The sequence below is a fragment of the Cervus canadensis genome, chromosome 17, assembly GCF_019320065.1.
Source record: "Cervus canadensis isolate Bull #8, Minnesota chromosome 17, ASM1932006v1, whole genome shotgun sequence".
NCBI classification, from domain to species: Eukaryota; Metazoa; Chordata; class Mammalia; order Artiodactyla; family Cervidae; genus Cervus; species Cervus canadensis.
In genome coordinates, this window is record NC_057402.1 from 21,783,577 (window position 1) to 21,803,211 (window position 19,635).

Below are 19,635 nucleotides of genomic sequence, written 5' to 3' on the forward strand. Positions count from 1 at the left end.
GTTTGCCACTGAAGTTCCTCAGGGCCCTGGGGTACATTGCAGCCACTCCTTGCCCAATACTGATCTCACTTTTAGATGTTCTCATATGACGTTTACACAAGGGGGCCCCCACCACTTGTTGGGGACCTGCCTACTATCATTTCATGGGCTTCATACATATTCCTTCTCTCCTGTGCTGCATGATTGGTGGTCTGCTGTAACTGCACAGATGTTCTCCTGTGCTATTTCTTGATTATTTTTCAAGTGGCCTCTTAGTCAAAGGATGGCAGGTCAGCACATGAAAACATCTGCTCTTACCATTTTTCTAAGCAAACAGCAGATGGCATTGCTGCTGTCCTTTTGATCTGGAGCAAAAATCCCCAAGGCTAAGGTGCTGGTTTACACTGCCTGCCTGGTAAGGGACTGCCCCAGTGTCTGCCTCCCCCAACAGTAGCACTGCCTACAGCTGTCTTCTCTGCAACACTTATATTTAGTTTATTTCTTCCTGGGACTCTACTTCAGCAGGGTGTCTTTAACTTTGATTCTTCTTCCTGTGATTGTTGCCTGATCACCTCACTGGTATCAGCCACAGTTCCCAGGTTTCTTCCCGTTTGTCACTTGTTGGGGTTCTACTTCTGTTGCCAGTGAGGAGACAGAACTGTCAGTCTGGGTCCCCTCAGGATTTGGACACTGGATGTGTATGTGCCATGGACCAAACAAGGTTATCTGGGAAATCAGTTCAGTCCCTCAGTCGTGTCTGACTCTTTGTGACCCCATGGACTGCAGCACGCCAGGCTTCCCTGTCTATCACCAACTCCCGGAGCTTGCTCAGACTCGTGTCCATCAAGTCTCTGATGCCATCCAACCATCTCATCCTTTGTTGTCCCCTTCTCCTCTTGCCTTCAATCTTTCCCAGCATCAGGGTCTTTTCTAGTGAGTCAGTTCTTCGCATCAGGTGGCCAAAGTATTGGCCAAAGTATCTGGGAAATAGCTGAACCTAAAACACCTAAACTATTTCTAGGTGTTTGTTAAGCCAAACAGACCATCTTAAAATTACAGTTTTAACAGTTGGACTTGTAAAACTTTAATGTATATGTTCCTTTAAGTTTGTACCCATTGAACAACTGTTATCTTTACAGTGCAAAGACGCAGAAGAAATTTCTTCTTCGAATGCTAATGTGTTGGAAGAAAAAAAAATCTTTTTTTCCCCCAATTATTTTTATTAGTTGGAGGCTAATTACTTTACAATATTGTAGTGGTTTTTGCCATACATTGACATGAATCAGCCATGGATTTACATGTGTTCCCCCTCCTGAACCCCCCCACCTCCCTCCCCCCATCCCATCCCTCTGGGTCATCCCAGTGCACCAGGCCCGAGCACTTGTCTTATGCATCCAACCTGGACTGGTGATCAGTTTCACACTTGATAATATACATGTTTCGATGCTGTTCTCTCAGATCATCCCACCCTTGCCTTCTCCCACAGAGTCTAAAACTCTGTTCTGTACATCTGTGTCTCTTTTTCTGCTTTGCATATAGGGTTATCATTACCATCTTTCTAAATTCCATATATATGCGTTAGTATACTGTATTGGTCTTTATCTTTCTGCTTACTTCACTCTGTATAATGGGCTCCAGTTTCATCCATCTCATTAGAACTGATTCAAATGAATTCTTTTTAACGGCTGAGTAATAGTCCATAGTGTATATGTACCACAGCTTCCTTATCCATTCATCTGCGGATGGGCATCTAGGTTGCTTCCATGTCCTGGCTATTATAAACAGTGCTGCGATGAACATTGGGGTACATATGTCTCTTTCAGATCTGGTTTCCTCGGTGTGTATGCCCAGCAGCGGGATTGCTGGCTCATATGGCAGCTCTATTTCCAGTTTTTTAAGGAATCTCCACACTGTTCTCCATAGTGGCTGTACTAGTTTGCATTCCCACCAACAGTGTAAGAGGGTTCCCTTTTCTCCACACCCTCTCCAGCATTTATTGCTTGTAGACTTTTGGATAGCAGCCATTCTGACTGGCGTGTAATGGTACCTGATTGAGGTTTTGATTTGCATTTCTCTGATAATGAGTGATGTTGAGCATCTTTTCATGTGTTTGTTAGCCATCTGTATGTCTTCTTCGGAGAAATGTCTGTTTAGATCTTTGGCCCATTTTTTGATTGGGTCATTTATTTTTCTGGAATCGAGCTGCAGGAGTTGCTTGTATATTTTTGAGATTAATCCTTTGCCTGTTTCTTCATTTGCTGTTATTTTCTCCCCTTCTGAAGGCTGCCTTTTCACCTTGCTAATAGTTTCCTTTGTTGTGCAAAAGCTTTTAAGTTTCATTAGGTCCCATTTGTTTATTTTTGCTTTTATTTCCAATATTCTGGGAGGTGGGTCATAGAGGATCTTTCTGTGATTTATGTCAGAGAGTGTTTTGCTTATCTTCTCCTCTAGGAGTTTTACAGTTTCTGGTCTTACATTTAGATCTTTAATCCATTTTTAATTTATTTTTGTGTATGGTGTTAGAAAGTGTTCTAGTTTCATTCTTTTACAAGTGGTTGACCAGCTTTCCCAGCACCACTTGTTAAAGAGGTTGTCTTTTTTCCATTGTATGTTCTTGCCTCCTTTGTCGAAGATAAGGTGTCTGTAGGTACATGGATTTATCTCTGGGCTTTCTATTTTGTTCCATTGATCTATATTTCTGTCTTTGTGCCAGTACCCTACTGTCTTGATGACTGTGGCTTTGTAGTAGAGCCTGAAGTCAGGCAGGTTGATTCCTCCAGTTCCATTCTTCTTTCTCAAGATTGCTTTGGCTATTCGAGGTTTTTTGTATTTCCAGGCAAATTGTGAAATTATTTGTTCTAGTTCTGTGAAGAATACTGTTGGTAGCTTGCTAGGGATTGCATTGAATCTATAGATTGCTTTGGGTCGTATACTCATTTTCACAATATTGATTCTTCCAATCCATGAACACGGTATATTTCTCCATCTGTTTGTGTCCTCTTTGATTTCTTTCATCAGTGTTTTATAATTTTCTATGTATAGGTCTTTTGTTTCTTTAGTTAGATATACTCCTAAGTATTTTATTCTTTTTGTTGCAATGGTGAATGGTATTGTTTCCTTAGTTTCTCTTTCTGTTTTCTCATTGTTCGTGTATAGGAATGCAAGGAATTTCTGTGTGTTAATTTTATATCCTGCAACTTTACTATATTCATTGATTAGCTCTAGTAATTTCCTGGTAGAGTCTTTAGGGTTTTCTATGTAGAGGATCATGTCATCTGCAAACAGTGAGAGTTTCACTTCTTCTTTTCCTATCTGGATTCCTTTTATTTCTTTTTCTGCTCTGATTGCTGTGGCCAAAACTTCAAAAACTATGTTGAATAGTGGTGAGAGTGGGCACGCTTGTCTTGTTCCTGATTTTAGGGGAAATGCTTTCGATTTTTCACCATTGAGGATAATGTTTGCTGTGGGTTGGAAGAAAAAAAATCTTACACTTTTTCCTTATTAAATTGGATTTTCAATATATATTCCACTGTAATGTAACCTTAAGTTATCTGCTTCCTCATTCTCAAGCATCTTTCTTTGGTAGGGGTGTTTCTTCTTTGATGTCATCAGTCAAGTTCTTTATGTATGTCTTTACTTCTTCTTCCTAATCTTTTATATCCTGCCCAGAGTTCCAGAAAGCTTCAATTTCCTCATCTGTAAAATGGGGATAATTAAAGTATTTTCCTTATAGAATTATGAGGATTAAATGAGATAATGTATGCCTAGAGAGTGCTGTCAAAGTGGCACTCGTCATCATCTTCTTCATCATCATTGCATCATTAGTAGGTCAAGGTGTCAGAAGACTCAGCTTGATCGTTTCCTTGCTGAAATGTTGGGCACTAATAATTCATTATCTCTTTTTTCTCAGTGTAGGGGCCAATTTGATTGCCTTTTATTATACTACTTGATATCTTATGTATTCCAGCTCTGCATTATTTTTGTTTTATATCTCCAGAGAACTATACTCAGATACAGTTATTGAACTGTTTTTGGTCTTACTTGATATAAATATTATAGCTTTTTGAGCTAAGCATCCCCAGGTTTATATTATAATTTTAACATGGTATAGTAATTATCACATTTAAAGATTTATTTTGATCTTTGCCTTTGGTTGTTCACAAAAGAAAAAAAACTACAGTCACATGGTTAAACCGTCACAGAGAGAGTGAAATATACTGAAACATGCTGAAGACAGATCCCATGCCTTTCCATCTATTTCCAGTTTGCTACTCTCTCCTCAGAGTTCCACCCACTCTGATCTGCACAGCCTGTGATGATTCAAAATGGCAGGCGTGCGTGGATGCTTCATTGCTTCTTGTGTATCAGATGGCCAGGTTGTAGTAGCTCCATTCAATTTAAGTTTTATGCAGCTATGCAGCTACTAATGTCTGTTATGGGCTTCCATGGTGGCTCTGCAGTAAAGAATCTGCTTGCAATGCAGGAGACCCAGGTTTGATCCCTGAGTTGGGAAGATCCCCTGAGGAGGGCATGGCAACCCACTCCAGTATTCCTGCCTGGAGAATTCCATGGACAGAGGAGCCTGGTGGGCTGCAGTCTACAGGGTTGCACAGAGTCAGACATGATTGAGACAATTAAGCAGAAGCAGCAATATCTATTGTATTCTTGCAGGTCAGACTTCAGAATGGCCCAGGCTTTTAGGATATGTACTTTTTCATAGCAAAGTATTTGGAGGCTCAGAAAGTAAAAACTTTTAGAATACTTGGCAGGCACCTGAAGTGATTAGAAAAAAGAAATAATACATGTGCCTACTGTTTTTTTTAAGACAAGTTCTCAAAAGTAGAAGAGTTGTCAGAAATGAAGGTCTTGGTACATGCTACTCTTTCAGAATTATATTAGCAAATAAAAAGGGAGGAGTAGAGGGGATATTTAAGAGAAAGTATGAGTCATGTTCCTAACAAGAAAAGGCAGTCACCAACTTTGTGTGGAAACAGTCCAAAAGCACGTCTGTTAACGTCTAAGTCATTCTAGAAGTTGGGATTACCAAGAGTCAGTAAAGTTTAAATACCAGTGATTAGTTTACGTAACACTGGAAAAACAAATCTCCTTCTATCTTTCAAACAAATATTTCTGGTGAGCCCATCCCAGTGTCCTTTTATTTCACTTCCACTCAACTCTTTTGAGATTTGTCAAATCTTCTTATTCAAATGTTGCTCTTTTTTCCCCCTCATGTGTAGCCTTAGGAATAAGGCTGTCCCCCAAAGAGGTTTACCTATCCTCAGCTAACTGCTTTCTTAATTTAGTACCACATTCGACTTTGTCCTTGCTAATTCTGATTTGAAAATTCGATTTGTCAGACTTTCTTCTCTTGCCCGAGTTAGGCCTGATCTTCATCCTTTAAAGGAATTCTCTTGTGCTGTTTTCTTTCCCCTTTCCCCTGAGAGCTTTCAGTTCATTTCTTCATTTACTTTGTTTCCTTCCAGCCTTACAACTTATTTTACAGTCCAATTGGATCAATGTAACTACCTGTTACAATTTATTGTACTTTTAGTTTAATTTTCATGGTAAAAAAAACTTTTCCTCATGTTAGTTATGTAACATTTCCTGAATCTATAAATTGTCAGTTTTCCAAGTCAAGGAGGTTGACTCCAAAACTGACCCTGGCCTCTCCCCTGAACTCGAATCTGTCTTCCTCCTTGGCTACCTAACATCAGTTATATTGGTGTCCCTCCAGTGCTGTAAGCTCGTGATGTTCCTGTGTTTGGTAATGGAGCCTCTCAGTTAGCGTAACCCACAGATTTGGTGTTTTCTTTATTTTATGCTTCCTTTTCTTGTTTCACATTCAACTGGGTACCACATCCTATAAGTCAGCTTCCAGTGTGTTTCTCTCATTGATGTGCTCAGTTCCGTGCTTATATCACTGAGTTCCCTCAACCCTTCACTACTTTTCTCCTCCTGCATTGTTCCCAACTTATAACTCATGCCCCTGCCATTGCCACCACCCCAACCACATGTCCCACCCTCAGCTTTCCTGCTTCCTGCCACCTCTAATCCATCATACACACAGCTACCGGACTTCCTAATATTTGGCTCTAGTAGTTTATTTCTTCCCCAGACCTTTCAATGTCTCTCTGCTGCCTACTACCTCCCTTCCCTATCACTACTGCAAGGACACTGGTCATTTCTTCAAGACTTGCTTCAGGAAGCCATCCTTGTGCCTACTGGCCAGTCTCACTATACTTATTCCTCATTCCTCGTCTGTCAACCTCTATTTTCTGTTATAGCCTATTGTATTTCTTTCTTTTTGACTAGAATTTAATACCCACAAAGGTGACAACCATTGCCTTAATTAGTTTTGTATTCCTCATGGTGCCCAGCATAATACATGCTTGGTACTTGACAAATATATGTTGAAAATATATATGTGTGTGTGTGTGTATAATTAAATATAATCTCCAATATCTTCACTTACTTGTTTCTTTTTTTTTTTAACATAATCTTCACAACTAGTGTGTCTTTACTGTTGCGATACTCCAAGATTCAAGACTTCCCCTTCCCAACCAGGACTTGTACTTTACAGAAGAAAGTGGGAAAGAATCAAAAACCAGTTATTATCACATTTGGATTAATGAAGAAATGATGAAGGAACTCAGAAAGTTCATTTCAGTTTGCCTTGCCTGGCGAGCTTACATATTTACCTGAACTTTAAAAATCTTGAAGAGCTTTATTTGCTTATAAATTTATCTCCTCTGCTAAGAAGCCTTTGAATCCCTGCAGGCAGGGACTGATTGAATATATTCAATGTGTAAATGTTGAATATACAGATGAATGTATAAATATAGAATGTATAAATATAAAAGAAACGGGATGTTCTCACATTACTTCTTTTAAGAGCTCTTCAAAGAGTAAAAGATTAGCAATATGACTAATCTGTAGTTATTAGTTACCTTTATTTTTAGTTCAGCACAAGGATAGCTGCATGAAAATATTAGTTTGGACTGTATGAAACTAGAGACGTTCGAGCATTTAAACAAAAACAGCAATTTCAAGACTTGTGGATTGGGACAAGTCTTGAATCTGTAGAACTTACTATTAGTACCATGGGTCTGTATATATCTGGTTCTTTCTTCACTCTAAATTGGTTTGTTACTTTATTTTTGACTCAGCCTATGGAGATAAAGTGCTAATTAGTAATGCTAGTTGTTAGTCATTACTGGTAATTATTGGCTTAATTCTCTAGTTACAGGTTCATATTCATGATTAGTTGGTTTTATTATACTAGTAATTAAAATATAAAATTAATTGAGTATTTTCTTTTCTTTCATGTTGGCCTAAAGGTATATACATGCCATGTCATGACTCTGACTCAGTAACTTTCATGTGTGTTGGTGAATTATGCTCTTAGGCTCATCCATTCATTGACTATTCCATCAGCAAGTGTTTCTTGAGCATCTGCTCTGGGATACCACCTCAAATAACATAGGGTTCCTGGCCTCAAGGAGAGATGGTATGAACAGTGCCTGGCCTATAATCTTTGCTCACTGAACATTTGCTGTGATAATCATGATTATGATAATGGTCATAATCCCAAGTGATAGCAAGCTATACTTTAAGAATTGTTCTTCATAATAATAAAAAAATTACTGTCATACTTTTTTTTTCCTTCTGACAGTAATTTTTTATTATACTAAGGAGAATGAGAGGAATCTAGAGGTGTCATCATTAAGTAAATGTTCTATTGTGACAACTTTATAGAAGTTTGTTTGGATCTTTGCTCAACGTCGGCAGAGACAACAGGATCTGAAGCCTCACTCCTCTTTCTGCTTTTCCCCTGTCGGGAGCTAAAGCACCGAGAAGCATTTTCCCTGTGAGAGCATGGCTCAAAACCTGTACCACCAAAACAGTCCTGCTTGCATGTGCCTCTATCGCCTGCCTGGGATAGGCTGTCAGAAGTACAGAAGTGAGTGTCTAGGGCTTCTTTGGACTCTACTCCTCAGCTTGGTTGGTGGTAATAAAAACGAGAGTGTGATTTCAGGCCCTCAAGTGTAAAGTAGTTTCAATGTGATTCAGCCTTTCTTTGCACAACGGTCTTCCATAGCCTACAGAGGAAACCAAACTGAGACAGGATAGCAGGATCTAAACAAACTTATTCCCACTCCTGGAAAAGCAGCGCAGTCCACAAACCCTAGACCAGGACCCTGGAACTTCAACCTTGGGCCTCAGAGGCCACATATTTTTTATTTCATTAATTTGTTTCTGCTTTGTACATGAGTCATGCTTCCCAAAATTTAATTGTAATTGTTCTGAGATTATTCAGAAGAAAAATGAAAGTGTTAGTCACTCAGTCATGTCCGACTCTTTGCGACCCCAGGGACTGTAGCCCACTAGTCTCCTCTGCCCATAGGGATTCTCCAGGCAAGAATACTGAAGTGGGTTGCCATTTCCTTCTCCAGGGGATCTTCCCTACCCAGGGATTGAACCCAGGTCTCCCACATTGCAGGCAGATTCTTTACCATTGAGCCACCAGAGAAGCGCTCTTCAGAAGAGGAAACAGCTAAATTTTTTTCTGATATGCTTTCTTATTTTTCATATTTTTTTCTGATGCCATCCTTCGATTTTTGTGTCTCTGCCACTTCATAATTTAGAAAAATCAAGACCAAATGAACTCTAAAAACATGTGTTCTTATTAGACTTATTATTTCTGCTTTATTGAGAAGACTTGACCCCTTGGCTGCTTTATCTTGGGATCAGGCTATACTTTACTGTATTTTCTTTGATATATGTACAGTAAAATACCAGATCCTAAAATAAAATCCCTCACTGGGCGTCTTCTCCCTGGGAAAGAATACACTTTATGGCCAGATGGAATGGCATCATGTCTCACTGTTGGGGTAGCACGAAAAGACAACATCACTGAACGCTATCCCTTCTCATTCGGCGGTGGCTCCTTAGTTTTGTCAGGTGCTGTAACTTGGACCCAACACCGAGCAGCAGCTCAGGAGACAAAACAGTTGGAAAACTTGGGGAAAGGCTCTAAGGGTCAGTGAAATTTACTGTGGGCAGCTGCTGCTTCAAAGCCACTCTCTGTGCAGAAGCCTATTAAGAAGTAGTAGGTTACGTTCCTGCCGTTTCCCCCAGCATGATGGATGATGCTCTGAAAAGAGAAAAGACTTCCTGTTCCATGGAGGTGGCTTTCCTCTAGGCTGCCTCGCCACGTTTCTCAGGCTCTCTCCGTTCCATTTCTAGCCATTGAATTCACTGCTCCACTACATTTAATAATAACCTGGGTTTGTCAGGAATGACTGACTATGACCCACCAGTGACTGCTTGTCCATCAGCAGGACCTCCCACTCTCAGACGAGGGGCTTAGCTGTGCTGTCGGTGCAGGGGAGAGGCTCTGTGAGGGAAAAGAATCAGGTTGCCAATGGTCACATAACAGAAGTGACTTCAGAGTTTGCTTGACCTTTTCTGTCTTCAGAAGCATTTTCACTTTACCTCATGTTAAGACATTATTCCTCCCTGACTTTCTCTCAGGCCCTGAGACTTGCCTAGCTCATTCCTACCACAGAGCTTTGGTGTATGCTGTTCCCTCGACTGTGCAGGCTTTTCCCTCCTTGCTTTACTTCTTTCTTAACTGCTGCTCATCTTTCTATTCTCAGATTATGAGAGGAAACATCCTCCTTACTTCCAGAACCCCTGTACTTCTTGCTTAAGTCAGAGCTTCCTGCTTGCGATGTCCATAGGACAATGTCCCTTCTTTGGCAGCACAGTTTCAGTGACCATTCAATGGATGTCTTTCTCACATTCTACATTATTAAGTACCCTGTCTGTCTGTCTATTTCTCTCTCTCTCTCTCTCACACACACACACACACACATGCACACGATTGCACCATGAATGCCTGTTCTCCTTGTTCCAGCTTCAGGTTTCTCAAGGATAGGAATGGTAGCTGTCAGTCTCCATCGTTGTACTTCCATTGCCCACTACTCAATGCATATTTGTTACTGCTGGATATAGTGATGTTTAATTTCTGTATCATTAGGAAAGCAGAAACTTGTCATTATATCCTTTTTATAGGCATAAACAGATACACAACATTCATGGTATGAGGTACCTTTTAAGAGCAAAGCTGAGTTGCTTACTTAGTAACAAGTGTAGCAACCCCTCTTTTTTGTGATTGAAGAGTCCAGTATTTTCAGATCAAATGAATATATGTATTTCACATAAAGTTCTCTCTTACTGACCCTGTCAAACAATGGTCATCAAGTTCTGGTTATTATTTAGGACAGTCCTTTGCTCTTTTGTCTGATATAGACAAAATGCCTGCCCTTCAGAGGCTTATCATCTAAATAAGAAACAGCAGATAAAGACCAGGGGAGAAAAAGTTCACTTGTGGAAATGTGAGAGAATCACAGATATGAAGAAAGTTGAATTCTCTCTCCTTCTACAGGGTCAGATCTGTAGACTCAAGAAAGATAAAAATGTAACTGACCCTAGGTTAGTGGTGATTTGTTCAGATCTACAACCCATAAATCTTGTGATTTCATTCTAAAATTAACCCAATATTCAAAAGGAAAAAAAAAATCAAGATTCCTTACAAGATTTTCAGGGTGGCAGCAGGTGTATTTTGTTGACAGTTGTGTTTCAACAGAGCAAAGGCATTAAGTGTTTAGGGAAATAAAAATTCACTTGGAGGTTTCCTCTTGCTGTCTAATTTAGAGGCTTTTCATTCCCTGAGAAGTCCCGGCAGAGGCTTCTGAAGGAGAGGTCAAGAAGGGAGGAACTCAAGGGATAAAGGTCTGGTCCCCCTGCCTCCCCCCACCAATAGGCCTTCAACCAGAAGGGCTCTGTGTTGAAACCTTCTTTTTAGAATTTTTAAATCTCATTAGAAGAAAGAGCTCTGCTGCCATGATTCGCGGACTTTTGTTTAAACTGCAGAATTCAAGAATTCTTTCTCAGGACAGATGACAAAAGTCGGTGAATTTGAATGGTGGAGGAGAACAATGTTAGTAAGCAGGGAAGTGTGAGTATAATGTGTTGACAAAGAGAGACATAGTCACATATCCTGTAAGAAAAGCAAGGAATTGATAAGATCGTAACACTGATCCACTGATCAGTGAAGACATTATTAGGTCAGGCTGTGATGAATCTGCTCCAGGATACATAAGGGCTCTTCTTTGAGGTATCTGAGTTGACTAGAAAGAGACTCTTGAGCAATTCCTTTGATCAACTCAGGAATTTCCTCTAACATGCCTTCATGTTGCTTAGAGGTTCATTCTCTGTGGTGGAAATAGTGGGAAGTTGTTGGAATGTCTGTAAAGTCATAGATCGCTGTGCTGATGGGAAACTCCCCTCTTCCCTTTTTTGGACTCTTTCTTGAAATGTTTCTGTAGAGATAGCAAATGAGGCAGAGAGCAGAGGAAAGAGAGAGGTCACTTTGAAAATGGAGATTCAGCTCTTTCTCATGACTGTGACACCTCTGTGCCATCCACTTTCTTGTTCTACATGGTTCCTATCCCAAACCAAAAGCATATTTACAGATTGTTCTCAGTTGATTAGGGTTGTCTTAGATACTCTGATTTATTTTTATGTTTAAATATTATATTAACTAAAAATTGAATTAAATGAAAATATATTTTAATAAAATGTTAGTATAGTATTTTCATAAGAATATGAAATTTATTTTTCATAATTCATGAGAATCTGTTAGAGTGAGAAATAAATTCAGAAGGAAAATATTTCTGGTCTAGTGTCTCCAAAAAATATTGGACTTGCTCCAGAATATTTTGCTTTTATTTTTGATAGGAATAAATAGGAATGCTATAGTTCTTACTTGGAAAGTATGTCTATATATAGTTCATGTGTATTTATATACCAAAACCAAGTGAGATTATTCAAACATTGGAATGTTAGAGATTATAAAATTCTCTGTAAATTTCTGTATCTCATGGGGGTCTCTGTTCTTTGTTTAAAATTAAGAAATTTAATGTTCTATTGACAGTCTTTAAAAATAACAAACGTTTGAGTCTTAAACATATAAAAAATCATAACCAATATTCAGCAATCTGGTTGAGGAGATTTTATTTTAAAAAGAATGAAGCCTAAGCTTTTAAATTTAGTGGAGTGGAAAATATGGATAACTGTGGAATTATGAATTTTTTATGTTTACATGGAAAGTCATGATGATTATGATATGAAATAATGATGTCCTGTGATTAAAGCATAGCTCTATTCCATAGGTCAGGATCAAAAGGGAGCATTTTCACGTTCAAATTAATAAATTCTGAGGACTCCAAAGACCTTCCCTGGTGGCTCAGATGGTAAAGAATCTGCCTGCAATGTGAGAGACCCAGGTTCGACCCCTGGGTTGGGAAGATCCTCTGGAGAAGGGAATGGCTACCCACTCTAGTATTCTTGCCTGGAGAATTCCATGAACAGAGGAGCCTTGAAGGCCTATAGTCCATGGGGTCACAAAAAGTCGGATTCCAAAAGAAAAGTAAGGCTAACAAATATCTGCAAAAATAAAAAAATCAAATGAGCACATCTACTAGCCAGTTGATTCCTATCCTTTGAAAGTAACCATGAACATTTAAAACTGGCTGAACATGGAGTAGGTAATTGGAAGACAAAGTCAGATCCAACCAGAGCCATTCCTTTAGGTAACTTAGAAAACCCTTTTCTCAATCTATAGAACTATCCACATGGATAGAAAAAACTCACCTAATCATACAAATCAGAACTAAATTGATGAGACAGAAATAAGCAAATTGTTACTCTCACCATCACAAGCAAGTCTGTAATTCTGATATTGGAATAGGTATGTCCATATAAATAGTTTATCTTCTTGAAATGCACTGCTAAATTATAGTTCTGGGTAAGTATACTGGGTGGGATTATGTGATTATACTGCAGGCGCTGATTCTACTTATATTTATATTCACTTTTACCTAATACCTGAGTGTATTGTTTGAGTGTTGACAAGGTACCAATAATGTTACTTTGTCCTTTTACTGCACCTCTCAAGAGAGGATCTTTAAGAGCTTTACTCACATTAGTGTGTTATTCCCAGGATTATTCTTCCTGTTTTATAACTGAGGAAACTGCTTCCCATGGATATAAGTAACTTGTTCAAAGTCTGCAAAAGAAGTCTCTAATGTAGCTACAAAGCCGCTCCTGATTCCAGGGCTTGACTGTTCCACCCTCGAGATTAACACTTGAAGGAGGCATTCTGTGATGGCTCTCACCCAGAGAATGGTCATGTGGACTCCATTAAATTAATAAGCATTTGTGAACATGCACAAGTGATCCACTTTGTAGAGTCCATACAGAAAGGGTTTGCTGAGCGAACAAAGTAATAGAAATGTAGAGAAAAAATGGTTAACTTGCTACACCGAAAGGTTGCCAAGCACTTCATCTGCACTGGTTTATACTCAATATGCTGATTATAAACAAGCTATTGATTCATAAATTAAGATGCATATTCTTAGAAACATTTTATTGGTATTTTGTTTGAGTCTATCATAATTAGTATTTATGAGAAGGTGGAAAAGCTATATTAATTTAAAAATATATTTATTCATTTTGTTTTCAATGGATTTATTTGGACTAGGAAATTATATGTTTACATAAGAAGTCTTAGAAAACAAAAGCACTAAATCATGTTTACAAATATGGCAAAGGTGCAGTTTCAAAATGTGGAAGAGTATTGTGGAATTGTGAATGCAAGCGATCCTGATAGACAGGAAAAGCCATTTTTCACCGAGTATTTTGTCCCTCCACTTTAGCTAGGAGCTTTCTTCACAAACGAAAAAATGGTGATGTTCTATCTATGATTCTTTAGGGTTGTGCCATATAATGAGAGGTCACCAGGTGCTCCTGGCACTCTTAGAGCAGGCTTGCAAAGTTGGAACCAGATTGGCCTGGCTTGAAATGAGCATAGATGCACTTCTGTGCATGTACCTTTGGCAGCTCATTTTGCAGGCAGGGTTAAAGTTTGTAGCAGCTCAATTTTCCACTGGTGAAGAGTCAAAACATGCCCTCTAACCAAGAGGGTGCAGAATACCAGGGAGAATGGCCTGATTGGTCATGCACATTGATTCAACTCTTTATTTTGATCACAGATTCATACGTGGTCTTGTATCTTTGTGCCGAAGACAGAGTTATTATGGTCCCTGCATGAATAATCTATTATTTTCAAATATAAGTTTTCCCATTACTCTGTCAACCATAAATACCTTCTTTGCTATCATGCTGTTCAGAATCACCATAATCTGGGGAGGGCCATTTTATAACCTCTGTTCACATGATCTAAGCAGCATTTTTGCGTGACTTAGGGGAATAAAACAGGAAAAGGGGGAAATTTTAAAAATAGAATAAGCTTAATGGCTTTTTCACTTATCGTTTCTTTAACCAGTTTAATATACTATGGGGGGATATGCACTAACCTTTGGTAGAGAGGGGGCCCATTTTCTAACCAAAAGAAAGTGGAAAATATTTCTGGAATATTTTGACTTTCTTTCAACCTCTTAAATGACTCAAAAGAAATATGGAATAATAAAATAAAAACTTGAAGGCTGCCAACTCAGGTCTCACAATAACTTTTCTGCCAAAAACTAAAATTACTGCTATTCATATTAATAGTTGTACCCCACTACAGAAAGAAAATTTCTGGCTCAGTCAAAACTTCATATCTACTACCTCTACCTCAAATCCTAGAATCAAGGGAAGCAGTAAAATTATAAATTTTTAGAAATGAGTTTAATTGTGTTTATGTCTGACCCCTAAATGAGACTCATCCTTAGAGGCACATGTGTACCTATGGTCAATTCATGTTGATGCATGGCAAAACCATCACAATATTGTAAAGTAATTCAGTTCAGTTCAGTTCGGTTCAGTCGCTCAGTTGTGTCTCTCTGCGACTCCATGAACCACGGCATGCCAGGCCTCCCTGTCTATCACCAACTCCTGGAGTTTACCCAAACTCATGTCCATCGAGTCAGTGATGCCATCTAACCATCTCATCCTCTGTCATCCCCTTCTTCTCCTGCCTTCAATCATTCCCAATATCAGGGTCTTTTCAAATGAGTCAGCTCTTCACATTAGGTGGCCAAAGTACTGGAGTTTCAGCTTCAGCATCAGTCCTTCCAATGAACACCCAGGACTGATCTCCTTTAGGATGGACTGGTTGGATCTCCTTGCAGTCCAAGGGACTCTCAAGAGTCTTCTCCAATACCACAGTTCAAAGGCATCAATTCTTTGGTGCTCAGCTTTCTTTATAGTCCAACTCTCACATCCATACATGACTACTGGAAAAACCATAGCTTTGACTAGACAGACCTTTGTTGACAAAGTAATGTCTCTGCTTTTAAATATGCTATCTAGGTTGGTCATAACTTTCCTTCCAAGGAGTAAGCGTCTTTTAATTTCATGGCTGCAATCACCATCTGCAGTGATTTGGGAGTCCCAAAAAATAAAGTCAGCCACTGTTTCCACTGTTGCCCATCTATTTGCCATGAAGGGATGGGACCAGATGCCATGATCTTAGTTTTCTGAATGTTGAGTTTTAAGTCAACCTTTTCACTCTCCTCTTTCACTTTCATCAAGAGGCTCTTTAGTTCTTCTTCACTTTCTGCCATAAGGGTGGTGTTATCTGCATATCTGAGGTTATTGATATTTCTCCCAGCAATCTGGATTCCAGCTTGTGCTTCCTCCAGCCCAGCATTTCTCATGATGTACTCTGCATATAAATTAAGTAAGCAGGGTGACAATATACAGCCTTGACGTACTCCTTTTCCTATTTGGAACCAGTCTGTTGTTCCATGTCCAGTTCTGACTGTTGCTTTCTGACCTGCATACAGGTTTCTCAAGAGGCAGGTCAGGTGGTCTGGTAGTCCCATCTCTTTCAGAATTTTCCACAGTTTTTTGGAAAATTATATACACCAAAGAATATCATGGAGCCTAATAGCCAGAAGCAAAATATTAACACTGGTAACAATTTTTATGTGAGACAAATAACTTTGATAGAAAAATAGAGAAAGGACGAGGGGTAGAGACAGGGGAGGCCGTGAACCACCTTGAAAGTGCTGCAGTTGTCCAGACAAAGATGAGGAGATCTCACATCCGGACTGTGGAACTGGAGTTGAAATACTTCTAAGATGTGTCATCATTCATAGGCTGGCCGGGGGCTCTAATTCTCCTTCTTTCATTGTTTGTATGGGAAATTATGTTTTAAGACATACAGCAAGGAGGGAACGTGTCTGTCCTGGAGGGAACTCTCACAATTGTGTCAGCATTTAGAGTAGGGATTCAGAGAATACCTCTTACCTGCCCAGCTCCAGGGAGAGGATGCACCTCTCCACCTCTTACGCAGCATCTCTGTGCTAAGGCATTTGTAGAACACTTTTCCATCCCTTGAAAGGTCCTGCGTTTCCTTTGCTCTTTCCCCGCGCAGCCGTAGCTTGGGAATCCACTGGGGACCCCACCTGCCTCTCTGTTCCTCATCAGCACTGGGGTGGGGATGGCAGGAAGAGGAATGGCCCTGAGCTTGTGGGTCAAGACTGAGGCTAAGGACAGTAAGGGATCAGCACCAGGCCTGGAGCCAAAGTGACCCTCTTAGAAAATTTCCAGGCCTCTTATAATAGTGGCCACTTTCTCAGCAAAGCCTTAGAGCAATGTTTTTCAAAGTGTGGCCATTGGATGTTCTTTATCAGAACAACTAGGAAAGGCATGCTAAAGCTGTAATTTCCAGGTCTTATCCCAGACCTTCAGCATCAGACTTTCTGGGGATGGATTTTTTCAAGCTCACTCAGATAGTTCTGCACCTGAAAGTTTGAGAACCATTGTCTAAAATTTCCTCACCTTAACAGATTGTGATTAGTACAGTGAGGACAGCAGCACTGTTGCTGTCAGAATTCCATTTGAGCAATTAGGCCATTGTGTTCTATATTGTGTGAACCTTCCCTTTTCTGATTATTGGCAAAAAGCAAGAGTTACACATAATGAGAATGGCTCCATGCTTGGGGTGGCTTGGAGAGTGGAATCACCGCTGCTGTTTAGATAGGTGTTCCCACGGACTTTCTTGCTTGTTTTGGCTGTAACTGTGTTTGGTGCTGCTGAGCAGGGCTGTGCACGGAACTGCAGCCCATTGCTCTACATTTCTCACTCAAGAGAGATTTGTTGGAAAGATACAGGCCAGCAAAGAAACCAAATAATGGTGAGGCCATATTCAGGGAGAGTGGGTCAGAGAGCGAGGGAAGGAAAGGACTGAGGTGGCAGGTTGGGGCAAGGAGGGAAAAGGACAAAAGGAAAGAGACGGCGAGAGCATGACATCACAGAATCTGCATTGTAAGATAGGAAATTTATATGAGAAAGGCATTCTCACTCTTGCCTGGAGAATTCCATGGAGCTGGGCAGGCTACAGTCCATGGGATTGCAGAGTCAGACATGGCTGTGCAACTAACTTTCACTTTTTTTTTTTCATTCTCAATAAAAGAAATATTGATATTTTATGCTTTAAAAAACATAGTAGTTTATCTAATATTATCTCTATCTATCCTCTTCTCTCTCAACTCTTTATCACATGAAGCCCTGGAACATGAAAATCTAGTTCTGTTTTATGAAAACAGATTTTCTCAATCCTGGTTTATTCACCATTGTTATCCTAGAAATTCCACATAACTTTATTTTATTTTTCCTTTGCCTTTTTAAAAAAAAAAAAATCTATTTAGCTGTGCTGGGTCTTAGTTGCTGCAAATGGGATCTTTGATCTTTGTTGAGGCATGCAGGATCTTTTTTAGTTGCTGTATATGGGATCTAGTTCCCCAACCAGGATTGAATCCTGGCCCCCTGCATCGGGAGCTCAGTCTTTGCCACTGGACCACCAGGGAAGTCCTCCATATGTCTTTCTCAGTCACATGTCTGTGTGTGAATAAGTGATCAAACTACTGAAACGAAAAAGGTGAAATTAGATAAGAATAAGATTCACAAGACATTAGGGATGACATTAATTGACCAGTGAAAATAGATCTTGGTTGTGTAAACAGCTTTGTGTATTTTAGATTAAATGATTAGATTCCCATTTTCTCATTTAAATAAAAAAAAAAAGACACCCATGGACTTTGGGTGTCACATTGGACTTTTGCGGGTTTCATACCCATCTCATCTCATTAATGCTCTGAACAGTCTGCAGAGAAGCAGGAAGGGAATTCTCGCCCAAACTGGAGAGATGGAGAACCTAACAGCTAAAGAGCTTACGTGACCTGCTGGACATTTTATGATCAGCGCGTGGCCAAGGAGGACTCAAATCCATTTCTTCTGACTCTGAGTTCAGTGATCTTTCCAATGTGCTGCCTTCTCTTTTAATATTCTAAGAAAAGATAGATGTTAAGACTGCTTCTTGGTCACTGATTAAATTATTACTAAATAGGTACTGGAACATCCATCATGAGTTGATCTGTTTATTAGGATCAGACTGAAGAATTGGGATCTAAATTGTGCAATCCAGATTTAGGAAATTCAAACAAAGAGGTGAAGGTGGAAATGAGCCAAAAATTGGGTTGCCCTTCTTTCCTTTCATTGTTTTCTATATGTGTTTCAGGTCAGCTGGTGGCCTGTGCCCTTTCTTCCCCATCTCTTTGGCTTTGTGGAGAGCTTTCCTTTCTAAAGGCCCCTAGAAACACAGGCAAAACTGGCCGTGCTCGTGTTCAGATACCTTTTTCTCAGGTTGTAAAAGCAGGTGAAACATCACCTCCTCCACTTGCGGTCAGTGGGGAATTACAGGGAATTAGAACACTTAAAGACATTTCTTGGGGTTTGTTTTTAGAGACAGTAAAGAGAAGAATGTCCTGGTTTCAGTGAGTAGGATCAGATACAAAGGGCTTGGGATCTAGCAATTAAATCAGCTGACTCCACTTGCCCTCACTTCATCATAGGATTCTTGATGGAGGAGGAAGGGAGGAGTGCCAGATCCTACACTGCTTGCTCCTACAAGTCCGCTGCCCTCATGCTGCATGCCCCGGAAGAGTGGGGCACATCTGTTGCAGCAGCAATACTGACTAATAGCAAAAGTAAGCCTTAAACTCATGCCACACACTCTGAACACCCTCATAAGACATTTTCAACTTACAGGCAAAGCAACCACAAGAAGTACATGACAGTGTTTACCCCACTCCATATTTGTGTATGGCAGATTCATTTATTTATTGGTAACCTAAGAATTTGTGGGGTCAATATGCACTGTCTAGCAAGAAAGGTTAAACAAAGAAGCCTGAAGCAGTGTGTTGTCAAATCTACCAAGAAGCTGGTTGCAGAAGACAGTTTTGGAGTGTGGTCTTGTCTTTGGTGGCATCCTTCAGGTGGGTTTGGCTCTTTCCACTCCATTCTGATTCGTTTGTGTGGGAGCCCTGTGTAAACTCTTGAAAACCAAGTGGCTTCACTCTGTGTCCTCCCTCTGGCTCCTTTGTACACGCATGTGTGCGTACGTGCCTATGCACATGCGTGTGTGAGTCTGACAGTGTTATGTGGGCGGAGATTGTCAGTCTCCCATATCTGGGTAAGGCCTCAACACCTAGTAACAAGGCTAGTTTCCACAGGGCACACTTAATGACTCTTAATATCTCCAATGTCAGGAAGATTGTCTCTGAACTAGTGCTGGGTGTT

The 19,635-nt window shown here is 40.0% G+C and overlaps 1 protein-coding gene across 4 annotated transcripts in view; it reads left to right on the forward strand.

Annotated features, from left to right (window-relative positions):
* SLC25A21 (solute carrier family 25 member 21) overlaps nucleotides 1-19,635 on the forward strand; it is a 504,473-nt gene that overhangs the window by 187,118 nt on the left and 297,720 nt on the right. The window contains exon 1 of one of the 4 annotated variants that reach the window (XM_043434356.1): nucleotides 19,143-19,331. The exons of the other annotated variants lie outside the window; for them this stretch is intronic. Within the exon in view, the coding sequence (XP_043290291.1) occupies nucleotides 19,208-19,331 (124 nt within the window). The 5' untranslated portion in view covers nucleotides 19,143-19,207. Of the gene's footprint in view, nucleotides 1-19,142; nucleotides 19,332-19,635 lie in introns of those variants that run through there. 4 annotated transcript variants of the gene reach the window in all.